The sequence below is a fragment of the Symphalangus syndactylus genome, chromosome 22 (genome assembly GCF_028878055.3).
Source record: "Symphalangus syndactylus isolate Jambi chromosome 22, NHGRI_mSymSyn1-v2.1_pri, whole genome shotgun sequence".
NCBI lineage: Eukaryota > Metazoa > Chordata > Mammalia > Primates > Hylobatidae > Symphalangus > Symphalangus syndactylus.
The window spans coordinates 11833175-11856565 of NC_072444.2; the positions used below are offsets into that span (position 1 = coordinate 11833175).

Here is a 23391-nt window from a genome sequence, read left to right on the forward strand (position 1 = left end):
ACATTACTGCAGGAGGTTTTCCGGAGGAAGCTGGGGCCCCTGGGAGTGGACACAGGGTAGAGGGAGCAGTTCTGGTTTTATCTTTGCTGGGGGATGGGGTTGTGGCCTTATATACCATATCTATATATACAAAATTTGTTTGGCAAGGGAGTGGGGGCAGTTTTATTACCAAAGTTTTATAAATAGTTAAAATAATGTGTTTAAAATATACATAATCTCACTTTGTAATCTGACAAAGACTTTTTTGGTTTGGTTTTTCCTTCAATTAAGGAGGGTTTTCTTTGTTTTGTTTTTAGTGGAGGGGGCAGGGGCGTTCACACTCCGCCACACATATTGAGCCCTGTCGCATGCTCACCAAAGGAGTATGTTATGTTAACTTTTATAATACTGCTTTTTCCATAGTACACAGCAATATATATACAATGAAGGAAAATTGGGAAGATAAGAAAACCCAAATTAATTAGAAATATCACTTCACTGCTGAAATATCTTGGGGGGCCTTATGAAATACACACACACGTAAAATATGTGTATATAAATAAATATTTTGATACAGGCCAGGCGCGGTGGCTCACGCCTGTAATCCCAGCACTTTGGGAGGCTGAGGCAGGCGTATCACCTGAGGGCAGGAGTTTGAGACCAGTCTGGCCAACATGGCGAAAACCCATCTCTACTAAAAATACAAAAATTAGCCAGGCGTGGTGGCACACACCTGTAGTCCCAGCTACTTGGGAGGCTGAGGTAGGAGGATCGCTTGAGCCCAAGAGGTTGAGGTTGCAGTGAGCTGAGACTGTGCCACTGTACCCGAGCCTAGGTGACAAAGCGAGACGGCTCTGTCCACCGTGAAGACAGGCTCTGGCTGCGGAGATGGCTGAGGCTCCTGGCTGACCTGCCGCAGACTGGGCAAGAGGTGGCTGAGCTTCTATCCTCCCTCCACCAAAAAAAAATTAAAAAAATTTTTGGCCGGGCGCGGTGGCTCATGCCTGTAATCCCAGCACTTTGGGAGGCCGAGGCAGGCGGATTACGAGGTCAGGAGTTCGAGACCAGCCTGGCCAATATGGTGAAACCCCGTCTCTACTAAAAATACAAAAATTAGCTGGGTGTGGTGACGTGTGCCTGTACTTCCAGCTACTAGTGAGGCAGAGACAGAAGAACCGCTTGAACCCAGGAGTTGGGGCTGCAGTGAGCCGAGATAGCGCCACTGCACTCCAGCCTGGGTGACAGTGAGACTCTGTCTCAAAAAAAATTTTGTTTTATATATACAATATGTAAAAATTACATATAATACACATATATTCCATCTATGGAGATTGTGGTTAAGGATGGAAGGATGGGTGGGGTGCCAGCATTTTTGCATTTCCAAGGGGTTTTCTGAATTCACAAAGTACTTTCACAAACCTCATTTGATCCTCTTTAAAATCCAAGGCACAGTAAACGGTGAAAGCAGGACTGAAATCTAGTTTCTGACCCCAAATTTTAATCTCTTCAAAATCCTCTCCCATGTGGCTTCGTAGTTACGCTTATATTAAAAAAAAAAAAAAAATTACCAAAGTTGTTCGCACACTCGAGTGTCTGGCAACCACTTAGGTCGAGGACCCCTGGTCTGGAGTCCACGGGCCTGATCTCGGCTTAGCCACTTCCTTCTTGGGGTGATCGCGAAGATTCAGCAATGACACGAACAAATTCTTAAGCCCGGGGTAATACTGTAAGAAATGTTCAATGTAGCAAAAAGAAAATGTACATTTCTGAGGCTGTCGAGAACCGTTCACACAGCAGATTCCGGCATCCGCTCTTGAATGAGCGGATCAGAAAGAACACGCACTCCTGGGCGCAGGGAAAGGCGCCGCACGCACTCAAGGGACCGGCCGCGAAGGTTAGTGCGTGGGCGGGGCACAGCGAAGGGGGCCGGGCCTTGCCTGGGGCGGGGCCCTTGCCGGGGCGGGGCTCGCGCCCGCGGCGGTCGCGACGTAGCCCCGCCCCCAGCGTTGGCGCGAGATTCGAACGTCGGCGGCCGCGGTTCTGGCGTTCCCTGAGGCGCCGGGAGCCTGCGCCGGCGTCCTGCGGGCTTCGTCTCCTCAGCGGCCATGAGGCGGACAGGTCCCGAGGAGGAGGCCTGCGGCGTGTGGCTGGACGCGGCGGCGCTGAAGAGGCGGAAAGTGCAGGTGGGACGCTGGGGGAAGAGAGGGCGTTGGGGACCAGGTAGGGCCTGGAGGCGTAAGACGGGAGGAGTTGGGGGGACACCTGGAGATGATGAAAGCGAAGTCGGGGACAGAGAAGGGAACAGGGTTGGGGAATTCACAGGTGAGAGCGACTGTGGTCTGAAGAAGGTTGAAAAATGGGGCTTGGGGAGGGTGGGAGGGACGGAAGGAAGGAGCGTGCTGTTGAGGGGTGTGGAGGAGCGGCGCGCAGGGACGGGCGGCGAGGGTTCAGGTGTGTGAGAGGCGGAGGGAAAGTTCTCTCGGGGCAGTTGAACTGAGCAGGCTCCCTAGGAGGCCACGGTCCTTGCGAGACGTCCTAGTAGAGGCTGGAGCGTTGGGAGATGGATGCGAATGCAAATTTGGGAAATTCTCACCCCAGGGTCTGTTTCCACCCAGTTTGCCAAGTTGCAGGCCATCTGCCTGCCCAGAACCGGTAACTTTGAGGGGAAGGGGAGCTGGTCTCCTATGTACTGAGCGGTCACTGGGTGCCGGATACTGCATTAGATACTGAATATGCGTTATATGTATCGTCATTCTTACTGGGAATGAGGAAACTGGGGTTCAGTAACTAATAACCTAGGCCCGCCTAACTAGAAGGAGCTGGAAATCACACTCAGGTCGGTCACCTGGGCAAGATGCCCTTCAGTCACTGTAAAGAAACAAAAGTGCGAGATAACAATCATTCATGTTTATTGAGCATTTTATGTTGGTGCTAAGTGTTTTAGGTATGTTACCTTGTTTGGTACAATTCTGTATGGTAGATAGTGTAATGATACCCATTTCACATACAAAAAACAGGCTCAAAACAGACACTAGGGGCAGGATTCTTGCTCTCAGGTTGCTCACAGTCTTTTTTTTTTTTTTTTTTTTTGAGACGGAGTCTCGCTCTGTCACCCAGGCTGGAGTGCAGTGGCGCAATCTCGGCTCACTGCAAGCTCCGCCTCCCGGGTTCACGCCATTCTCCTGCCTCAGCCTCTCCGAGTAGCTGGGACTACAGGCGCCCGCCACCACGCCCGGCTAATTTTTTGTATTTTTTAGTAGAGACGGGGTTTCACCGTGGTCTCGATCTCCTGACCTTGTGATCCGCCCGCCTCGGCCTCCCAAAGTGCTGGGATTACAAGCGTGAGCCACCGCGCCCGGCCAGGTTGCTCACAGTCTTATAGGGAAGAAAAGACGTGTATAAATAGTAACAACAATACCTAACCTTTATTGAGTGCTTTCTATGTGTCAGGCACTTTGCCGAGACTTTATACACTTTATCAATGGCAGGTACTCACCAAAATTCAATAAAGTAGATTTTGTCGTTATCCTGGTTTTATAGATAAGAAATTTGATCGTTTTATTATTATTTATTATTATTATTTTTTTAGATGGAGTCTTGCTCTGTCGCCCAAGCTGGAGTGCAGTGGCAAGATCTCAGTTCCCTGCAAGCTCCACCTCTGGGGTTCACGCCATTCTCCTGCCTCAGCCTCCTGAGTAGCTGGGACTACAGGCGGCCACCACCACGCCCGGCTAATTTTTTTTTTTTTTGAGACGGAGTCTCGCTCTGTCGCCCAGGCTGGAGTGCAGTGGCGCAATCTCGGCTCACTGCAAGCTCCGCCTCCCGGGTTCACGCCATTCTCCTGCCTCAGCCTCTCCGAGTAGCTGGGACTACAGGCGCCCGCCACCACGCCCGGCTAATTTTTTTGTATTTTTAGTAGAGACGGGGTTTCACCGTGGTCTCGATCTCCTGACCTCGTGATCCGCCCGCCTCGGCCTCCCAAAGTGCTGGGATTACAAGCGTGAGCCACCGCGCCCGGCCACGCCCAGCTAATTTTTTGTATTTTTAGTAGAGACAGGGTTGCACCGTGTTAGCCAGGATGGTCTCGCTCTCCTGACCTCGTGATCTGCCCGCCTCAGCCTCCCAAAGTGCTGGGATTACAGGCGTGAGCCACTGCGCGCGGCCTATTATTATTATTATTATTTTTGAGATAGAGTTTCACTCTTGTTGCTCGGGCTGGAGTGCAGTGGCGCGATCTAAGCTCACTGCAACCTCTGCCTCCCGGGTTCAAGCGATTCTCCCGCCTCAGCCTCCCGAGTAGCTGGGACTACAGGCGCCCGCCACTACGCCCGGCTAATTTTTGTATTTTTAGTAGAGACAGGGTTTCACTATGTTGGCCAGGCTGGTCTTGAACTCCTGACCTCAAATGATCCACCCGTCTCGGCGTCCCAAAGTGCTGAGATTACAGGCGTGAGCCACCGTGCCCAGTCGATTGTTTTATTTTTTAAAAAATTATCAAAATGGCCGGGTGCAGTGGCTCACGCCTGTAATCCTAGTACTTTGGGAGGCCGAGGCAGGTGGATCACCTGAGGTCAGGAGTTCAAGACCGGCCTGGCCAACATAGTGAAACGCCGTCTCTCCTACAAAAAATACAAAAATTTGCCAGGCGTGGTGGCAGGTGCCTGTAATCCCAGCTACTCGGGAGGCTGAGACAGGAGAATTGCTTGAACCCAGGAGGTGGAGGTTGCAGTGAGCTGAGATTGTGCCACTGCACTCCAGCCTGGGTGACAGAGCAAGACTCAGTCTCAAAAAAAAAAAAAAAAAAAAAAAATCAAAATGTGCAATAGCTATTTATTACTCCTTGAATTAGGAATAAGCCATTTGTATGCTTTGAATACATTCTTGAATGACATGGGATGCTTGGGAAACTTGTATACCACTTTGATTTGTTAGTTAATTTTGGAGACAGGGCCTCAGTCCGTCACCCAGGCTGGAGTGCGGTGGCGTAATCACGACTAACTACAGCCTCAACCCCCCCTGGCTCCAGGTGATCCTCTTGCCTCAGCCTCCCGAGTAGCTGGGGCTACAGGCATAGTGCCACAACGCCCAGCTCATTTTTTGTATTTTTTTTTTTTTGTAGAGATGGGGTTTCGCTGTGTTAGCTAGGCTGGTCTTGAACTCCTGAGCTCAAGTGATCTGCCCACCGTGGCTTCTCTAAGTGCTGGGATTACAGGTGTGAGCCATTGCACCCAGCCACCAGTTTAATTTAGAAAGAGGACAGAAATAGAATTAGGAAGAGTTCAGGAGAGAGAGAAAGCGAATATTCCACAGGGAAGAGGAGAGCCAATATTTGTCTCTCTGTCTATAATTCTGTTTTGTTTTTTTTTTTCCCCGAAATGGAGTCTTCCTCTTGTTGCCCAGGCTGGAGTGGTGCGATCTCAGCTCACTGCAACCTCCACCTCCTGGGTTCAAGCAGTTCCCCTGCCTCAGCCTCCAGAGTAGCTGGGATTACAGGCATGCACCACCTTGCCCAGGTGAATTGGTATTTTTAGTAGAGATGGGGTTTCTCCATGTTGGTCAGGCTGGTCTTGAACTCCCAACCTCAGGTGATCTGCCTGCCTCGGCCTCCTGGGATTACAGGCGTGAGCCACTACGCCCAGCCTAATTTTGTTTTGTTGTTGTTTTTTTTTTTTTTTTTTTTTTTTTGAGATGGAGTCTTGCTCTGTCACCCAGGCTGGAGTGTAGTGGCATGATCTCAGGTCACTGCAGCCTCTGCCTCCCAGGTTCATGCGATTCTCTGCCTCAGCCTCATGAGTAGCTGGGATTACAGGCGTGTGCCACCATACCCGGCTAATTTTTGTATTTTTAGTAGAGACAGGGTTTCACCATGTTGACCAGGCTGGTCTCGAACTCCTGGCCTCAAGTGATCTGCCTGCCTCAGCCTCCCAAAATGCTGGGATTACAGGCATGAGCCACCGTGCCTGGTCTGTCTATAATTCTTATAATTCTTATACCCCCTTTTTCCCTGGCAGTGTTATGGTGAAAACATTTGTCTTGTTGATGTAGTGCATGACAGGTATGGAATCCTCCAGGATCTCTAGGCCCTTAACTTATTCTGCTTTCTAGAGGCCTGGACCTTATGACCATACTCACTAACACCATTTCTCCTTCTTGTTACTTGATTCCCAAAGATACTTGTTAAAATCTTTGGTTCCTGACTATTATCTATTACTCTGACTTCCAACCCAGAGAAGAGTACTAAAGATTCCCTTTCACAAGGTACCTCTTCCTAGAGTGGCTATCGAATAGGCATACAGTCCTTTGAGTTTTTTTGTTTTTTTTTTTTTTTTGAGACAGAGTCTCGCTGTCGCCCAGGCTGGAGTGCAGTGGCACGATCTCGGCTCACTGCAGGCTCCACCCCCCAGGGTTCACGCCATTCTCCTGCCTCAGCCTCCCGAGTGGCTGGGACTACAGGCGCCCACCACCTCGCCCGGCTAATTTTATGTATTTTTAGTAGAGACGGGGTTTCACTGTGTTAGCCAGGATGGTCTCGATCTCCTGACCTCGTGATCCACCTGCCTCGGCCTCCCAAAGTGCTGGGATTACAGGCTTGAGCCACCGTGCCCAGCCTGTCCTTTCAGTTTTAATGTCAGGGATGGATGGGCAGTAGCTAGTGGCTGTGTTTTTGAAAACATGCCTCTTCCCACTTGATCTCTAAACAGAATTGTTTGCTGTTTTTGAGAGAATGAGTAGTTTGTAGTCTGGCCAGTAGACAATAGTAGTCTGTGTTTGGAGTGAGTTTGCTTCTCTCCTAATTTGAACTACCCATTTGGCCTCGTTACTTAGGCCTTGTATGTATACTAGATTTGCTTTCAGTTTGTTTTTATATTATGAAAATAATATATGTTTGTTAAAAAGAAAATTAAATAGGACTGTGGCTCATGCCTGTAATCTCAGCACTTTGGGAAGCTGAGGCGGGAGGATCACTTGAAGCCAGGAATTTGGGACCAGCCTGGGCAATATAATGAGACCCCAACTCCACAAAAAATAAAAAAAGTTTATCATGGGTGGAGGATTGTGGCAGTTTTAATGTATGTCCACAAATTCTTCAGTACTTTTCCTTCTAAAAGATAGAACTTAATTCCCCTTTCCTTGAGCACAGACAGTATTTGGTGACTCCAATGAATAGAATGTGGTAGGTTATGGTGTTAGAATTCTGAGTCTAAGCCTGGCCAACATGGTGAAACCCCATCTCTACTGAAAATACTAAAATTAGCCAGGCTTGGTGACGGGTGCCTATAATCCCAGCTACTCAGGAGGCTGAGGCAGGAGAATTGCTTGAAGCCGGAAGGTGGAGGTTGCAGTGAGCCAAGGTTGTGCCACTGCACTCCAGACTGGGTGATAGAGTGAAACCCCATCTCAAAAAAAAAAAAAAAAAAAAGAATTCTGAATCTAGGTCATGAATGACATTGCAGCTTTAGCTTCATTGTCTCTTTGGGAGAAGCCAGCTGTCATGTTGTGAGGACACTCAAGCAGCTCTGTGGAGAGGTTCATGCAGTGAGGAGCTGAGGCCTTTTGCCAACAGTTGTGTGAGTGAGGGAGTCATCTTGAAATTGGATACTGCACCTCTGGTTGATACTTTGAATGCAACCTCACTAGACTGTGAGACAGACCCACCCATCTAGGCTTAACCCAAATTCTTCATGCACAGAAGTTGTGAGATAATAAATGCCTGGCTGGATTTCAGAATTGCCATTGACTGGTGACCCACTTGTACCTCTTATTTCCCCCTTTTTGAACATAGTGTCTGTAACAGTTATGCCTATTCCAAATTGTATGTTAGATGTATGAGGGAAGATAATTTGTCTTTAGTTCACAGGCCTGCAGATCTAAAGGAACTGTATTTAAACTACATTTTTGGACTTCACATGTACCTGTTTTAGATGCTAGTATCCTTGATATTAAGCTAATGCTATAAAGAGATGAGATTTTTGTAGAGTTTTGGGAGGGAGGGAGTATATTTTGCATATGGGAATAATGTATGTAATTTGGGGCCAGAAGGTGGACTGTGATGGTTTTAAAATATGTCCACACTCTTCCCTTCAAGAGGTGGAGCTTCATTCTCCTGCCTTTATGTTTGGATTGGACTTGGTAACTTGCTATTTATTTATTTATTTGTTTGTTTATTTTTTTGAGATGGAGTCTCGCTCTGCTGCCCAGACTGGAGTGCAGTGGCGTGATCTTGGCTCACTGCAACCTCCACCTCCTGGGTTGAAGCAGTTCTCCTGCCTCACCTTACGAGTAACTGGGATTACAGGCATGCACCACTATGCCTGGCTAATTTTTGTATTTTTAGTACAGACGGGGTTTCACCATGTTGGCTAGGCTGGTCTCAAACTCCTGACCTCAGGTGATCTACCTGCCTTGGCCTCCCAAAGGGATTACAGGCGTGAGCCACCGCGCCCGGCTGTAACTTGCTTCTAATGAATATGGTGTGTGATTTTTTTCAGATTGGGTCATAAATGGCTTTGTGACCTCTTTTGATTGCTCACTCTGGGAAAAGCTAGCTTCCATGTTGCTACATGAAGCCTGCTAACAGCCATGTTAGTGAGCTACCTTGGAAGTGGATCCTTTCAGCCCCAGTTAAGGCTTCAGATGATTGTAGCCTGAGCCAACATCATGAATGCAACCTCATGAGAGACCCTTAGCCAGAACCACCAAGCTAATCACCCTGAGAAGCTGTGTGAGATTAATTTTTTTTGTTTTGTTTGTTTGTTTGTTTTTTGAGACAGAGTTGCTCTGTCACCCAGGCTGCGGTGCAATGGCACGATCTCAGCTCACTGCAAACTTCAACTCATGGGTTCAAACGATTCTCCTGCCTCAGCATCCTGAGTAGTTGGGATTACAGGCGCCCACCACTACACCTGGCTAATTTTGGTATTTTTAGTAGAGACGAGGTTTCCCCATGTTGGTCAGGCTGTTCTCAAACTCCTGACCTCGGGTGATCGCCTGCCTCAGCCACCCAAAGTGCTGGGATTACAGGCGTGAGCTACCACGCCGGCGGAATGTTTATTGTTTTAAGCTTCCGAGTTTTGTGGTAATTCGTTACAAAGCAATACAACACTAATATAGCTAATATTAAGAAAGATTTTGTGAACAATATTTGGAGACTTTAATACCCACTTTCTCTTTTTTTTTTTTTTTTTTTTTTGAGACGGAGTCTCGCTCTGTCGCCCAGGCTGGAGTGCAGTGGCGCGATCTCGGCTCACTGCAAGCTCCGCCTCCCAGGTTCACGCCATTCTCCCGCCTCAGCCTCTCCGAGTAGCTGGGACTACAGGCGCCTGCCACCACGCCCGGCTAATTTTTTTGTATTTTTAGTAGAGACGGGATTTCACCGTGGTCTCGATCTCCTGACCTCGTGATCCGCCCGCCTCGGTCTCCCAAAGTGCTGGGATTACAAGCGTGAGCCACCGCGCCCGGCTATACCCACTTTAAATCATGGATATCAACAAGGAAAAAAGATTTGAACAATACTATAAACCAGGTAGACCTAAGAGACAGAAATATAGAACAGTCTACCCAACAACAGCAGAATACATAGTCTTCTCCCTGACACATGGAACATTCTCCACAAATACTAGGTCACAAAACAAATCTCAATAAATTGGGCCGGGCGCGGTGGCTCACGCTTGTAATCCCAGCACTTTGGGAGGCCGAGGCGGGCGGATCACGAGGTCAGGAGATCGAGACCACGGTGAAACCCCGTCTCTACTAAAAAAAAAATACAAAAAAATTAGCCGGGCGTGGTGGCGGGCGCCTGTAGTCCCAGCTACTCGGAGAGGCTGAGGCAGGAGAATGGCGTGAACCCGGGAGGCGGAGCTTGCAGTGAGCCGAGATTGCGCCACTGCACTCCAGCCTGGGCGACAGAGCGAGACTCCGTCTCAAAAAAAAAAAAAAAAAAAACAAATCTCAATAAATTTAGAAAGATGGAAATCATACAAAGTATATTCTCCATAATGGAATGAAAGTAGAAATCAGTAACAGAAGAAAAAGTAGAAAATCCACAAATAGGTTGAAATCAAACAGCACGTTTCTAAATAACCAAGGGTCAAAGAAGAAATCAAAAGGAAAATTATAATAGAAAGTACTTTGAGATAAATGAAAACAAAAACACAATGCACCAAGATTTATGGGATGCAACTAACACTATGCTTAGAGGGATATTTATAGCTGTAAATGCTTTTATTAAAAAGAATCTCGGCCAGGCACAGTGGCTCACACCTGTAATCCCAACAGTTTGGGAGGCTGAGGTGGGTGGATCACCCGAGGTCAGGAGTTTGAGACCAACCTGGCCAACACGGCGAAACCCTGTCTCTACTAAAAATACCAAAATTAGCTGGGCATGGTCGCGGGCACCTGTAATCCCAGCTACTCAGGAGGCTGAGGCAGGAGAACTGCTTGAACCCAGGAGGCAGAGGCTGCAGTGAGCTGAGATCATGCCATTGCATTCCAGCCTGGGCAACAAGAGTGAAACTTACTCCTGTCTCAAAAAAAAAAAAAAAAAAAAAAAATCTTAAATAACCTAATCTTCTATCTTAAGAAACTAGAAAAAAAAGAGCAATCTAAACCCATAGTGACCGGAAGCAAGGAAATAATACAATTTAGGGTGAAAATAAATAGTAAAGAAAAAAATCAACATCAAAAGTTGGTTCTTTGCAAAGATCAACAAACTCAACACACCTTTAGCTAGACTGATCAAGAATAAAAGAGAGCACAGTGGCTCACACCTATAATCCCAGCATTTTAGGAGGCTGAGGTGGGAGGATCCCTTGAGCCCAGGAGTTCAAGACCAGCCTGGGCAACATAGGGAGACCCTATCTCTACAAAAAAATACAAAAATTAGCCTGATATGGTGGTGCATGCCTGTAGTTTCAGCTACTCAGGAGGCTGAGGTGTAAGGATCACTGAACTCAGGGAGGTTGAGGCTGCATTGAGCAGTGATTGAGCCACTGCGCTCCAGCCTGGGTAACAGAGTGACACCCTGTCTCAATCAGTCAGTCAGCAAGAGGCCAGGTGAGGTGGCTGAAAAAACCCTATCTCTACTAAAAATAAAAAAATTAGCCAGGCATGGTGGCATGCACCTGTAGTCCCAGCTACTCGGGAGGCTGAGGCAGGAGAATCACTTGAACCCGGGAGACAGAGGTTGCAGTGAGCTGAGATTGTACCACTGCATTCCAGCCTGGGTGACAGAGTGAGACTGTCTAAAAAAGAAAATAAAAAGAGATAGAATTATAAGAGAATACTATAAACAACTGTATGCTAACACATTTAGATAACTTAGATGAAATGGACAAATTCCTAGGAAGTCACAGACTACCAAACTTGTCTGAAGAAGAAATAGATAAAAATCAACTGACTGTAAATGTAAGGGTTTACTTCTGGACTTTCAGTTCAATTCCTTTGGTCTATAGACCTACAACAAAGAGATTGAATTAGTAATTTTAAAACTTCCTGCAAAGAGAAGTCCAGGTCCAGATAGTTTCTCTCGTGAATTCTACCAAACATTTAAAGAATTATGCCAGTCCTTCAGACTCTCTTAAAAAAATAGAATAGAAGAGGAGGGAACACTTTCCAACTCATTTTGAGGCCAGTATTACTCTGATACTAAAACTAGACCAAGATATCACAAGAAAAGGAAATTATGGTCTGGTATCCTTTATGAATACAGATACAAAAATACTCAACAAAATACAAGTAAACAAAATTTAGCAACACATAAAAAGGATTATAAATCATGACCAAGAGGAATTTATCTTAGGAATGCAAGGTTGGTTTAAATTTGAAAACCAATTAATATACCATACTAATAGCATAAAAGACAAAAACCACATAATCATCTCAATAGACACAGAAAAAGCATTTTGACAGACATCATTTTGTGATTAAAACACTCAACAGACCAGGAATGAAAGGGAATTTTCTCAGCCTCACAAAGGGCATCTATGAAAACCCAGTTAACATCATACTTAATGGAAGAAGACTGAATGTTTCCACTTCTAAATCAGCAACAAGACAAAGATCTTGCCATTCTGTTTACCATTGCACTAGAGATTTTATGCAGGGAAATTTAGCAAGAAAAAGAAATAAAAGATATCTAGATTGAAAAGGAAGAAGTAAAATTATCTGTTTGCAGAAAATATGATCTTATGTATAGAAAATCCTAAGGAATCCACTTAAAAAATTAGAAAAAATGAGTTCAGCAATGTGACAGGATACAAAAATCAATTGTACTTCTATATGGTAGGATTTTATCCAAAAAATGAAACTAAGGAAATAATTTCATTTACAATAGAATCAAATAGAATAAAATACTTAGGCTTAAATTTAACAAAACAGTGCAAGACATACACTGGAAACTATAAAACTCATTGAAAGAAATTAAAAATGTAAATAATAGAAAGACATTACATGTTCATTGATCAGAAGACTTAATCTTAAGATAGGAATACTCCCCAATTGATCTACAGAATCAGTGCAGTCCTTATCAACATCTCAGTTGTCCTTTTTGCAGATATTGACAGTCTGATCCAGAAATTCATGACATCTGAGGGATCTAGAAAAGCCAAAACAAGCTTGAAGAGTAACAAAGTTGGAGGAATCACATGTACTGATTTCAACATTACTATACAGTTACAGTACTTAAGATGGTTTGATACTGTCATAAAGGTAGACATATTATAGACCAAAGGAATTGGAAGTCCAGAAGTAAACCCTTATATTTATGGTCAGTTGTTTTGTTGTTGTTGTTGTTGTTGTTTTTAGAATCAGGGTCTCAATTTGTCACCCAGACTGGAGTGCTATGATCACACCCAGAGTGCTGATGTGATCATAGCTTTATTGAGATATGATTAATATACCATAAAATTTGCCCATTTAAGTATGTACCCCCGAGAGATAGGAAAACGTATGTCTGCACAAAAAACTTGCATACAAGGCCGGGCGCGGTGGCTCACGCTTGTAATCCCAGCACTTTGGGAGGCCGAGGCGGGTGGATCACGAGGTCAGGAGATCGAGACCACGGTGAAACCACGGTGAAACCCCGTCTCTACTAAAAATACAAAAAAAATTAGCCGGGCGTGGTGGCGGGCACCTGTAGTCCCAGCTACTCGGAGAGGCTGAGGCAGGAGAATGGCGTGAACCCAGGAGGCGGAGCTTGCAGTGAGCCGAGATCGCGCCACTGCACTCCAGCCTGGGTGACAGAGCGAGACTCCGTCTCAAAAAAAAAAAAAAAAAAAAAAAAAACTTGCACGCAAATGTTCTTAGCAGCGTTTCTCATAATAGCCAAAAAGTGGAAACAATCCAAGTAGTCATCAACTGATGAACATCAACTGGTAAAAAAAATAGTATATCTAGGGTTGAGTGCAGTGGCTCACGCCTGTAATCCCAGCACTTTGGGAGGCTGAGATGGGCAGATCACTTGAGGTCAGGAGTTTGAGACCAGCCTGGCCAACATGGTGAAACCCGGTCTCTACTAAAAAAATACAAAACTTAGCCAGGCATGGTGGCAGGCACCTGTAATCCCAGCTGCTCAGGAGACTGAGGCAGAAGAATTGCTTGAACCCAGGAGGCGGAGGTTGCAGTGAGCCAAGATTGCGTAACTGCACTCCAGCCTAGGTGACAGAATGAGACCCTGTCTCAAACAAACAAAATAACACAAAATGGTATATCTATACAATGGAATATTATTTGGCAATAAAAAAGAGTGAAGTATTGATAACATGCTACAACGTGGATGGACCTCCAAGCATTAGGCTCAGTGAAAGAAGCCAGTCACAAAAGACTAGATATTGTATGATACATAAAAGGCCCAGAATAGGCAAATCTGTAGAAAAGAAAGTAAGTGATTTTCTGGGCCTGGGGTGGGATGGGAATGAGGAATGACTGCTAAGGCTAGAGGGTTTCTTTTGGGGGAAATGAGAACTGTTCTAAAATTAGATTCGGTGATAATTACACAACTTCCTAAGTATACTAAAACTTAACTGTATACTTAAATGGGCAAATTTTATGGTAAGTGAATTGTATCTCTATTAATAAAGCTGTTAAAATGAAAAGAAAGACGCTTTGTGGAAGTTAGACCTTAAACGAAGGGCCAGATTTTGTTGGAAAGCAATGGGAGTGCAGTGGGACAATATGAATAGTGCCACAGAAACAGGAAGTATAAGGGATGTTTGTGAAACACAAAATAAAAGTTAAGGAGTCCTGAAGACCACCATAACTTTTGACAGCAACTGCAAGTTTGGGGGTCCCCAAAACCATTCTCGGGTTTCATAATTTGCTAGAAGTACTCACAGAAGTCACTGAAAGCTGTTATGGTTACAGTTTATTGCAGTGAGGAGACACAGATGAAAATCAGCCAATGGCAGGGGCATAGAGAGCCAAGTCTGGGAGAATCCCAAGCCTAAATCTTCCAGTGTCCTCTCCTAGTGAAGAAATGGACAATGCCAACTGCTCTCAGCAGTGATATGTAACAGTACACACAGAGTACTGCCAATCATGGAAGCTTAACTGAGCCTTGATGTCCAGAGTTGTTTTGGGGGCTCAGTCACATGCATGTGGTTGACTTACCTTCCTGCTGACTTTAGTTTTCAGCCCTTATAGAGGTCATGCTGTTAATGCATGACCTAAAGACCCCTCCATAAATCACATTGTTAGCACAGATTATTTGGTGTGGCCCAAGGCTCCCAGGTTAAAAAACAAAACAAAACACTCCTATCAGGTGGGACATTCCAAGGATTTAGAGATTATCTCTCAGGAGCTGCCAGGCCTCTCCTTGGGTAAGATTTTTTTTTTTTTTTTGAGACGGAGTTTCAAAAAAACTTTTTGCCCAGGCTGGAGTGCAATGGCACGATCTCGACTCACTGCGACCTCCGCTTCCTGGGTTCAAGCGATTCTCCTGCCTCAGCCTTTCATGTAGCTGGATTACAGGTGTGCACCACCAACCCAGGCTAATTATTTTTGTAGTTTTAGTAGAGACGGGGTTTTACTGTGTTGGGATTACAGGCACAAGCCACCGCACCTGGCCAAGATTCTTTACTACATAGGGAATAATTCAATTTGGCTAAAGTGTAGACTATTCCCTGGAGTTGAAGGTGAGCTTGTGGGGGTAAACTAGTGCTATGTTGTTGGAAATTGATGGAAGGCATTTGTTGTCATTGGAGCTATCTCTTAAGAAGATTAACCCATTAGTGGTTATTTGAGAGTGTGTAGTATCCTGACAGGTAGGCTAGAGGAATTTGGAGGATACTGCTGAAATTTAGGTAAGAAATAACAAGGGCTTAGTCCAGGATGGTAGAAGTTGAAAGTTGTTTATTTTTAGTTGTTTATTTTATTTTTTGAGACAGGATCTCACTCTGTCACCCAGGCTAGAGTGCAGTGGCGTGATCTCGGCTCACTGCAACCTCTGCCTCCCGGGCTCAATAGATCCTCTCACCTCAGCCTCCCAAGTAGCTGGGACCACAGGCATGCGCCACTGTACCTGGCTAATTTTTTTGTATTTTTGTTAGAGACTGGGTTTCACCATGTTGCCAGGCTGGTTTTGAACTCCTGAGCTCAAGTGATGTGCCTCCCAAAGTGCTGGGATTACAGGTGTGAGCCACTGTGTCTGGCCAGTTGTTTATTTTTATTTTGGTTTATTGGTCTCTCTCTATATAAAAGTATAGGTACACTCAAGAAGGACCTAAATAGGCTTAGTAGGGGATTGCTTAAATGTTTTTTAAGGCCGGGCGTGGTGGCTTATGCCTGTAATCCCACACTTTTGGAGGCTGAGGTGGGCAGATCACTTGAGGTCAGGAGTTCAAGACCAGCCTGGCCAACATGGTAAAACCCCATCTCTACTAAAAATACAAAAAAAAATTAGCTGGCATCGTGGCGCATGCCGGTAATCCCAGCTACTTGGGAGGCTGAGGCAGCAGAATCACTTGAACGTAGGAAGCAGAGGTTGTGGTGAACCAATATCGCGCTACTGCACTCCAGCCTAGGTGACAGAGACTCCGTCTCAAAAAAAACAAAAACAAAACTGTTTTTTAAGCTATAATTTTGGTCCAGTTATTTGGACCAGCTCTCAGTGTCTTTTAAAGCCCTTTTGCATCTTCACATATGATTACATTTAGCAGCCAGAAATTGGTACCTGAGTAGGTAAAGGACAGAGAAAAATAAAAATAGAAAATGTGACTCGAAATAGTATTTGGAAATTGGGAGAATAGGTATATAGCTGCTGATTGTATCCATATACTACAATACTTCTGTTGAAGTTAACACTTTCCAGGGGGATTCAGGATTTGCTCCAGGGTGAGGATTCTTCCTCCACTGCATTTCAGTTGAGGCACAATGGTCGTCTTTCTTTTATAGGACTGTCATCTCTGTGACTGAGAGAGCCACATGCAGCCATTGCTATAATGGAAGTAGTTAAAATAAGAGAAGATTTAAACAGATCTTCAATAAGTAGTCCTTATTAGAGCAAAACTGAGAGTAAATGTACAATGACTTCTGACATGCATGCATTATGTCCTTTAAGTGAAAAAAATCTCATTAGCAGGGAGTACCCTTTTTCGAGACAGAGTCTCGCTTAGCTGCCCAGGCTGGAGTGCAGTGGTGCGATCTCACCGCAACCACTGTCTCCCAGGTTCAAGCAATTCTCCCGTCTCAGCCTCCTGAGTAGCTGGGATTAGAGGCACTCACCATCATGCCTGGCTAATTTTTATACTTTAGTAGAGACAGGGTTTCACCACGTTGGCCAGGCTGGTCTTGAACTCCTGACCACAGGTGATCCGCTCGCCTTGGCCTCCCAAAGTGCTAGGATTACAGGTGTGAGCCACCACACCCAGCTTTTTTTTTTTTTTTTGAGATGGAGTCTCACTCTGTTGCCCACTGGAGTGCAGTGGTCCAGTCTCTGCTCACTGAAGCCTCCACCTCCTTGGTTCAAGTGATTCTCCTGCCTCAGCCTCCCAAGTAGCTGGGACTACAGGTGCATGCCACCATGCCTGGCTAATTTTTTTTGTGTTTTTAGTAGAGATGAGGTTTCACTATGTTGGCCAGGCTGATCTCGAACTCCTACCTCAAGTGATCTGCCTGCCTTGACCTCCCAAAGTGCTGGGATTACAGGCGTGAGCCACCGTGCCCGGCCTGGGAGCACCCTTTTATGAGACTTAGTAATGCCAGTGGATATAGACATATTAGGTCTCCAATTAGGAATTGTGATAGAAGAAATTTGCTTTTCTCCTTTCTCCGTTGAATTTTCATGAGGTTTAGATGAAAAACCAATACAGGGTGGTGCTTGAGAAGATTCCTGCAATAAATTTGTGTTGTTAGATTACTTTGGGATGGAAAACTTCATAGTTCTCCGTGGGTGTACGCTTCCATCCCATCTGTGTTCTGGACCTTATCTGTGACATCAGTTATTGTGACAGCTCATCTTAGCTTGGATCACAGCATTAGAAAAGCCTTAGTGTTTTCTGACAGCACTATTGCTGTTGTGCTGAAAATGTAATGAGTAAGCTATAAATAAAATGAAAACGGGAAATCCTTCCTGCATATCTACCTTCCTAAAGTATTTATTGAATTGAGTACCTATTATATGTATTAAGCTATATTAAGTTCTGTGCAGGATAGGAAAAAGGTATGTGAATCACATGCTGATGCCAGGATTTTGTAGGATGATAAGTTTTCAGACACCAAGTGATGAATGGCCAGTTCAGAAGAGGAAGAGACCACACATGGCTAGGGGAATCAGGAATGCTTGGTGGCAAGCTGAAGAGTATGTTTTGGAGTTGGGTGTAAAAAATGCCTTTCTCTGTGAGGCATACAAATGAGGAGGTTGGAGGCCATCAGCAGGGACTGACATGTAGTTCAGTATTATGTTACGGGATGCATGGAGGGCTTTTGGTAGTAGAGAAAAAGGTAAACTGGAATCATCAATGTGTGCAGTGTGAGTCTACACTTTATGCTACAGGTAGCAGAGAAACTATTGACAGATTTTGAGCAAGATGACGTGATCACAGCTGTACTTTGAGATTAATCTAGAAGTTATGTGGGGGATGAATTGAAATAGGTGGTGAATGGAGGCCTGACCAGCTAAGAGACTATTGTCATAGTTTAGGGCTAGGCAAGAGTTTATGAGATCCTAAACCAAGGTAGTGTGTTTTCAGTTCTGCAGAGAACCTAAGAGAGGTTTGAAGTTGAAGCAAGTGTTGAATGAATACTTTGTTACTAATTCAACAGAGCTAACTTAAGTTGTTGGAGATGCATAATGATGAGACCCCTGATAGCTTTTCTTGGTAACACTTCTTAAACAATCCTTCTTAGGGCATGCTTATGAGGTAGCATCATCCTTTCAGCCTGACTCAATGAGGCATGACAGTGCTGACTAGAAAGGTTTTCATCCTAAATGTCATCAAATTAATGCTGGGAAAGACTAAAAGGAAAGAGGGACTTGGTGATGATGCTCTTGGTGACTCTAAAAGTGGAGGAGAATGAGTAGGGGCCCTGGGAAGCATAAAGGAAGAAGGAGCGTGGCAAAAGGAATAATACTTTCATGTATGTCAATGGTGGAACATGAGACTTCATATACAAATTTAAGACCAGAGTGACATTATGAAAAGAGGAAGTTACATCAAATTTTATGTACTAGAGTTGAAGGTCATAGTGAATCATGAAAAAAAAAAGGAATTATATTTGTTTGAAGCAAAACTTTAAGATAAACTTATAGATAAATTATCAGAAGAGATAAAAGATAAAATAAGAGCTAAACTGAATTTAAGTGCTGTGGAACCATGAGAACATTTTCTAATAGTGAGAGGAGTTATGTATATGATCCCAGCTCTTTTTTGATAATAGATTTCTTGAGCATAAGAAAGGGTCACACTTGGCCAGGTGCAATGGCTCACACCTGTAATCCCAGCACTTTGGGAGGCCGAGGCAGGTGGATCATGAGGTCAAGAGACCATTCTGGCCAACATGGTGAAACCTCGTCTCTACTAAAAACACAATAATTAGCTGGGCATGGTGGTACACACCTGTAATCCCAGCACTCAGGAGGCTGAGGCAGGAGAATCACTTGAACCCGGGAGGCGGAGGTTGCAGTGAGCCGAGATTGCGCCACTGCACTCCAGCCTGGGCAACAAGAGCGAAACTGTCTACATAAATAAATAAATAAATAAATAAATAAATAAATAAATAAATAAAATAAAACAATGAAACTTGCTGCCTTGATGACTCTTCCTTTCATGGAAGATTTCTCTGCAGCATATGTTGCTGTTTGATAGCATTTCACCCACAAAACTCCTTTCAAAATTGGAGTCAATCCTCTCAAACCCTGCCTTTGCTTTCTCAATTAAGTTTATATAATATTCTAATTTTTTTTTGTCATTTCAACAATGTTCACAGCATCCTCGCCAGGAGTAGACTCCATCGCAAGAAGCCGCTTTTTTTTTGCTTATCTATTAGAAGCAATTTCTCATCCATTAAAATTTTTATTGGGAGAGTATATCAATTCGGTCACATCTTCAGGGTCCACTTTTAATTCTAGTTCTCTTGCTATTTCCATCACATTTACAATTACTTCCTTCACTGAACTCTTAAATGCTGCAAAGTCATCCACGAGAGTTGGAATCAAATTCTTCTAAATTTCTATTCGTGTTATTTTGACCACCTCCTATGAATCATGAATCCCCCCCCACCTTTTTTTTTTTTTCTTCAAACAGACAGGATCTCGCTATTTTGCTCAGGCTGATCTCAAACTCCTGAGCTCAAGTGATCCTTTAGTCTCAGTCTCCTGAGTAACTGAGATTATAAGGCAGCACCACCATGGCCAGATAATCACGAATGTTCTTACTGGCGTCTAGAATGGTGAATCCTTTTCAGAAGATTTTCAATTTACTTTGCCCAGATCCATCACAGGAATTATCTATGGCACCTGTGGTCTTATGAAATGTAGTTGTTAAATAATAAGACATAGAAATCGAAATTACTCCTTGATCCATGGGCTACAGAATGAATATTGTGTTAACAGGCATGAAAACATTAATCTTCTTGTACATCTCCATCAAGCTCTTGAGTGGCTAGGAACATTATCAATGAGCAGTAAAATATATATATATATATATATATATATATATTTTTTTTTTTTTTTTTTTTTTGAGATGGGGTCTCTGTCACCCTGGCTGGAGTGCTGTGGCACGATCATGGCTCACTACACTCCAGCCTGGGTTCAAGAGATCCTCCCACTTTGGCCTCCCAAGTAGCTGGGACTACAGGTGCATGTCACCACACCTGGCTAATTTTTAAATTTTTTGTAGAGATGGAGTCTCACCATGTTGCCCAGATTGGTCTCAAACTCCTAGGCTCAAGCAATCTGCCTGCCTCAGCCTCCCAAAATTCTGGGATTACAGGTGTGAGCCACTGTGCCCAGCCAATGAACAGTAATATTTTGAAAATAATCTTTCTAAGCAGTAGGTCGAGTGGGCTTAAAATATTCAGTAAACCATGCTATAAATAGATGTGCTGTCATCCAGGCTTTGTTGTTCCATTTATAGACCACAGGCAGAGTAGATATAGCATAATTCTTAAGGCCTAAGGATTTTCAGAATATTAGGTGAGCATTGGCTTTAAATCACTAGCTGCATTAGCCCCTAACAAGAGAGTCATCCTGTCCTTTGATGCTTTGGAGCCAGGCATTGACTTCTCTGTAGCTATGGAAGTCCGAGATGGCATCTTCTTCCTATGTAAGACTATTTCGTCTACAGTGACAGTCTGTTGTTTCATGTAGCCACCTTCATCAGTGATCTTAGCTAGATCTTCTGGATAACTTGCTGCAGCTTCTACATCAGCACTTGCTGCTTCACCTGTACTTTTTATGTTGTAGAGACAGTTTCTTTCCTTCAACCTCATGAACCAGCCTCTGCTAGCTTCAAACTTTTCTTCTGTGGCGTTCCTCACCTCTCTCAGCTTTCATAGAATTGAATTCGAGTTAGAGCCTTGCTCTCTGAATTAGGCTTTGACTTAAGCGAGTGTTGTAGCTGCTTTGATCATTTATCCAGACCACTCAGACTTCCTTCATATCAGCAATAAGGCTGTTTTGCTTTCTTATTTGTGTGTTCACTGGAGTGGCACTTTTAATTTCCTTCAAGAACTTTTCCTTTGCATTTACAACTTGGCTGTTTGGTGCAAGAGGATCAGCTTTTGGCCTCTTGGGTCATGTCTTCCTCACTAAGCATGATCATTTCTAGCTTTTGATTTAAAGTGAGAGACGTATGACTTCTCCTTTCACTTAACACTTAGAGGCCATTATAGAGTTCTTCATTGGCCTAATTTCAGTATTAAATAGGGCAGCCCAAGGAGAGGGAGAGTTGAGGCAGTGGCCAATGAGTGGAACAGTCAAAAACATGCACAGCATTTATCGATGAAGTTTGCCATCATATATAGATGTGGTTCATGGTGCCCCAAAACAATTAAAATAGTAACATTAAAGATCACTGATTGGCCGAGCGCAGTGGCTCACGCCTGTAATCCCAGCACTTTGGGAGGCCAAGGCGGGTGGATCACGAGGTCAGGAGATCGAGACCATCCTGGCTAACACAGTGAAACCCCATCTGTACTAAAAATACAAAAAAATTAGCCGGGCGTGGTGGCTGGCGCCTGTAGTCCCAGCTACTCGGGGGGCTGAGGCAGGAGAATGGCGTGAACCCAGGAGGCAGAGGTTGCAGTGAGCCGAGATCGTGCCACTGCACTCCAGCCTGGGTAACAGCGAGACTCCATCTAAAAAAAAAAAAAAAAAATCACTGATCACAGATATAATAATGAAAAACTTTGGAATACTGCAAGAAGTACCAAAATGTGACACAGACATGAAGTGAGCACATGCTGTTGGAAAATGGCACTGACCGACTTGCGCAACACAGGATTGGCACAAACTTTCAATTTGTAAAAACAAAAACATCTTCAAAGCGTAAAGCAAGGTGCAATAAAATAAGGTATGTCTATACTGTATAAAATACAAACAGCTGCCTTTATTTTGAGGTTGGGATAATCAGCTGAAGGACTTTGTACCTGGGGTCTTTCTCAGTTCCAAATAACCTTTTCTCACACAGTCATAACAGTCCACTGAGATAGAGGTAGATCCTTGAAGCCATGGGTCTTCTAAGAGAGCTATAACTGAGACAGTATCACTTCTGACCTCACTCTGACCTATGGAAGGTACATCCTTCGGCTCCTGCCAACTTGGCAAAAAGCCTTATTCCCAGATGTTTTGCTAATTGAGGTCTTAGTGTTTTCTGATAATCTCTAGTTTTCTGTAAAACTTCTTTATAGGACTTAGCATACTTGTAGTAATTTAAATAACTATTTATTAGTCTGTTATTCTCTCTTAAGCTATAAACTTTACTGGAGCAGAAAGTCTATTTTGTTCATCGCTCTTCCCAGTCCTAGCATATAGGTACTCAAATATTTGTTGGCATACTATCCGCATTATTTCACATATCTAGGATGTGGCTCCTGTAAAATTTAGGGAGCCATGTGCCAGCTTGGATATCCTCAAATGTGTTGGGTTGGTCCCAAGAGTGAGCACCTCAAGAGAGCAAGGCAGAAGTGCATGGCATTTTTATGACTTAGTTTTGGAAATCACGTATAGTGTTTTTTACTTCTGTCATACCTTATTGGTCAAAGTAGTCACAAAGTACTTTCCAAGTTCAAGGTGAGGGAATAAGGACTTCATAACACTTGATGGGAAGAGTATCATAGTCACATAAGAAGAACATGTGAAATGGGAGATCTCGTATTGGCTATCTTTGAAAAAGACTGTTACAGTTGTTTATAATTTTCACCAAATTTGGAAAACTTTTTGGCCCTTATTTCTTCAAACATATTTTCTGTCCCCCTGCACATTGTTTTTTTGAGACTAATTATATGTATGCTTTATATCTCACTGATTAAGACTTTGCTTCTTCCTTTTCAGTTATTTTTTTCTCTCTGCTTCATTTTGTATAGTTTGTGTTACTGTTGTCTTCAGGCTCACTGTTATTTTCTTCTGTAGTCTCCAATCTGTTGTTAAGCTCATCTGTTGAATTTTTTTTATATCTTCTATTTTCTCACCTTATTATGTTCATATTTTCCTTCAAATCCTTGCGCATATTTATTCTAACTATTTTAAGTTAACTGTTAACTTGTCTGCTAATTCTCTTATCTATCACATTTCTGGGTCTGTTTCTATTAACAGATTCACCCCCACCCCAATTACAGTATTTTTTGCTTCACATATCTAGTAATTTTTTATTGCATGCTAGACATTACAAGTGCTACATTAAGTATCTTGATATTATTGTCTTTAAAGAATATTGGCCAGGCATGGTGGTTCACACCTGTAATCCCAACACTTTGGGAGGC

At 43.9% G+C, this 23391-nt stretch overlaps 1 protein-coding gene across 5 annotated transcripts in view; it reads left to right on the top strand.

Annotated features, from left to right (window-relative positions):
- Positions 1 to 1924: 1924 nt before the first annotated feature.
- The window catches only part of AUNIP (aurora kinase A and ninein interacting protein), a 42142-nt gene continuing 20675 nt past the window's right edge, over positions 1925 to 23391 (top strand). For 3 of the 5 annotated variants that reach the window (XM_055262730.2, XM_063631565.1, XM_063631567.1), the window contains exon 1: positions 1925 to 2162. In XM_055262730.2, the coding sequence (XP_055118705.1) occupies positions 2085 to 2162 (78 nt within the window). In that variant the 5' untranslated portion in view covers positions 1925 to 2084. Of the gene's footprint in view, positions 2163 to 21817; positions 21984 to 23391 lie in introns of those variants that run through there. The other 2 variants (XM_063631566.1, XM_063631568.1) reach the window with 2 other exon arrangements.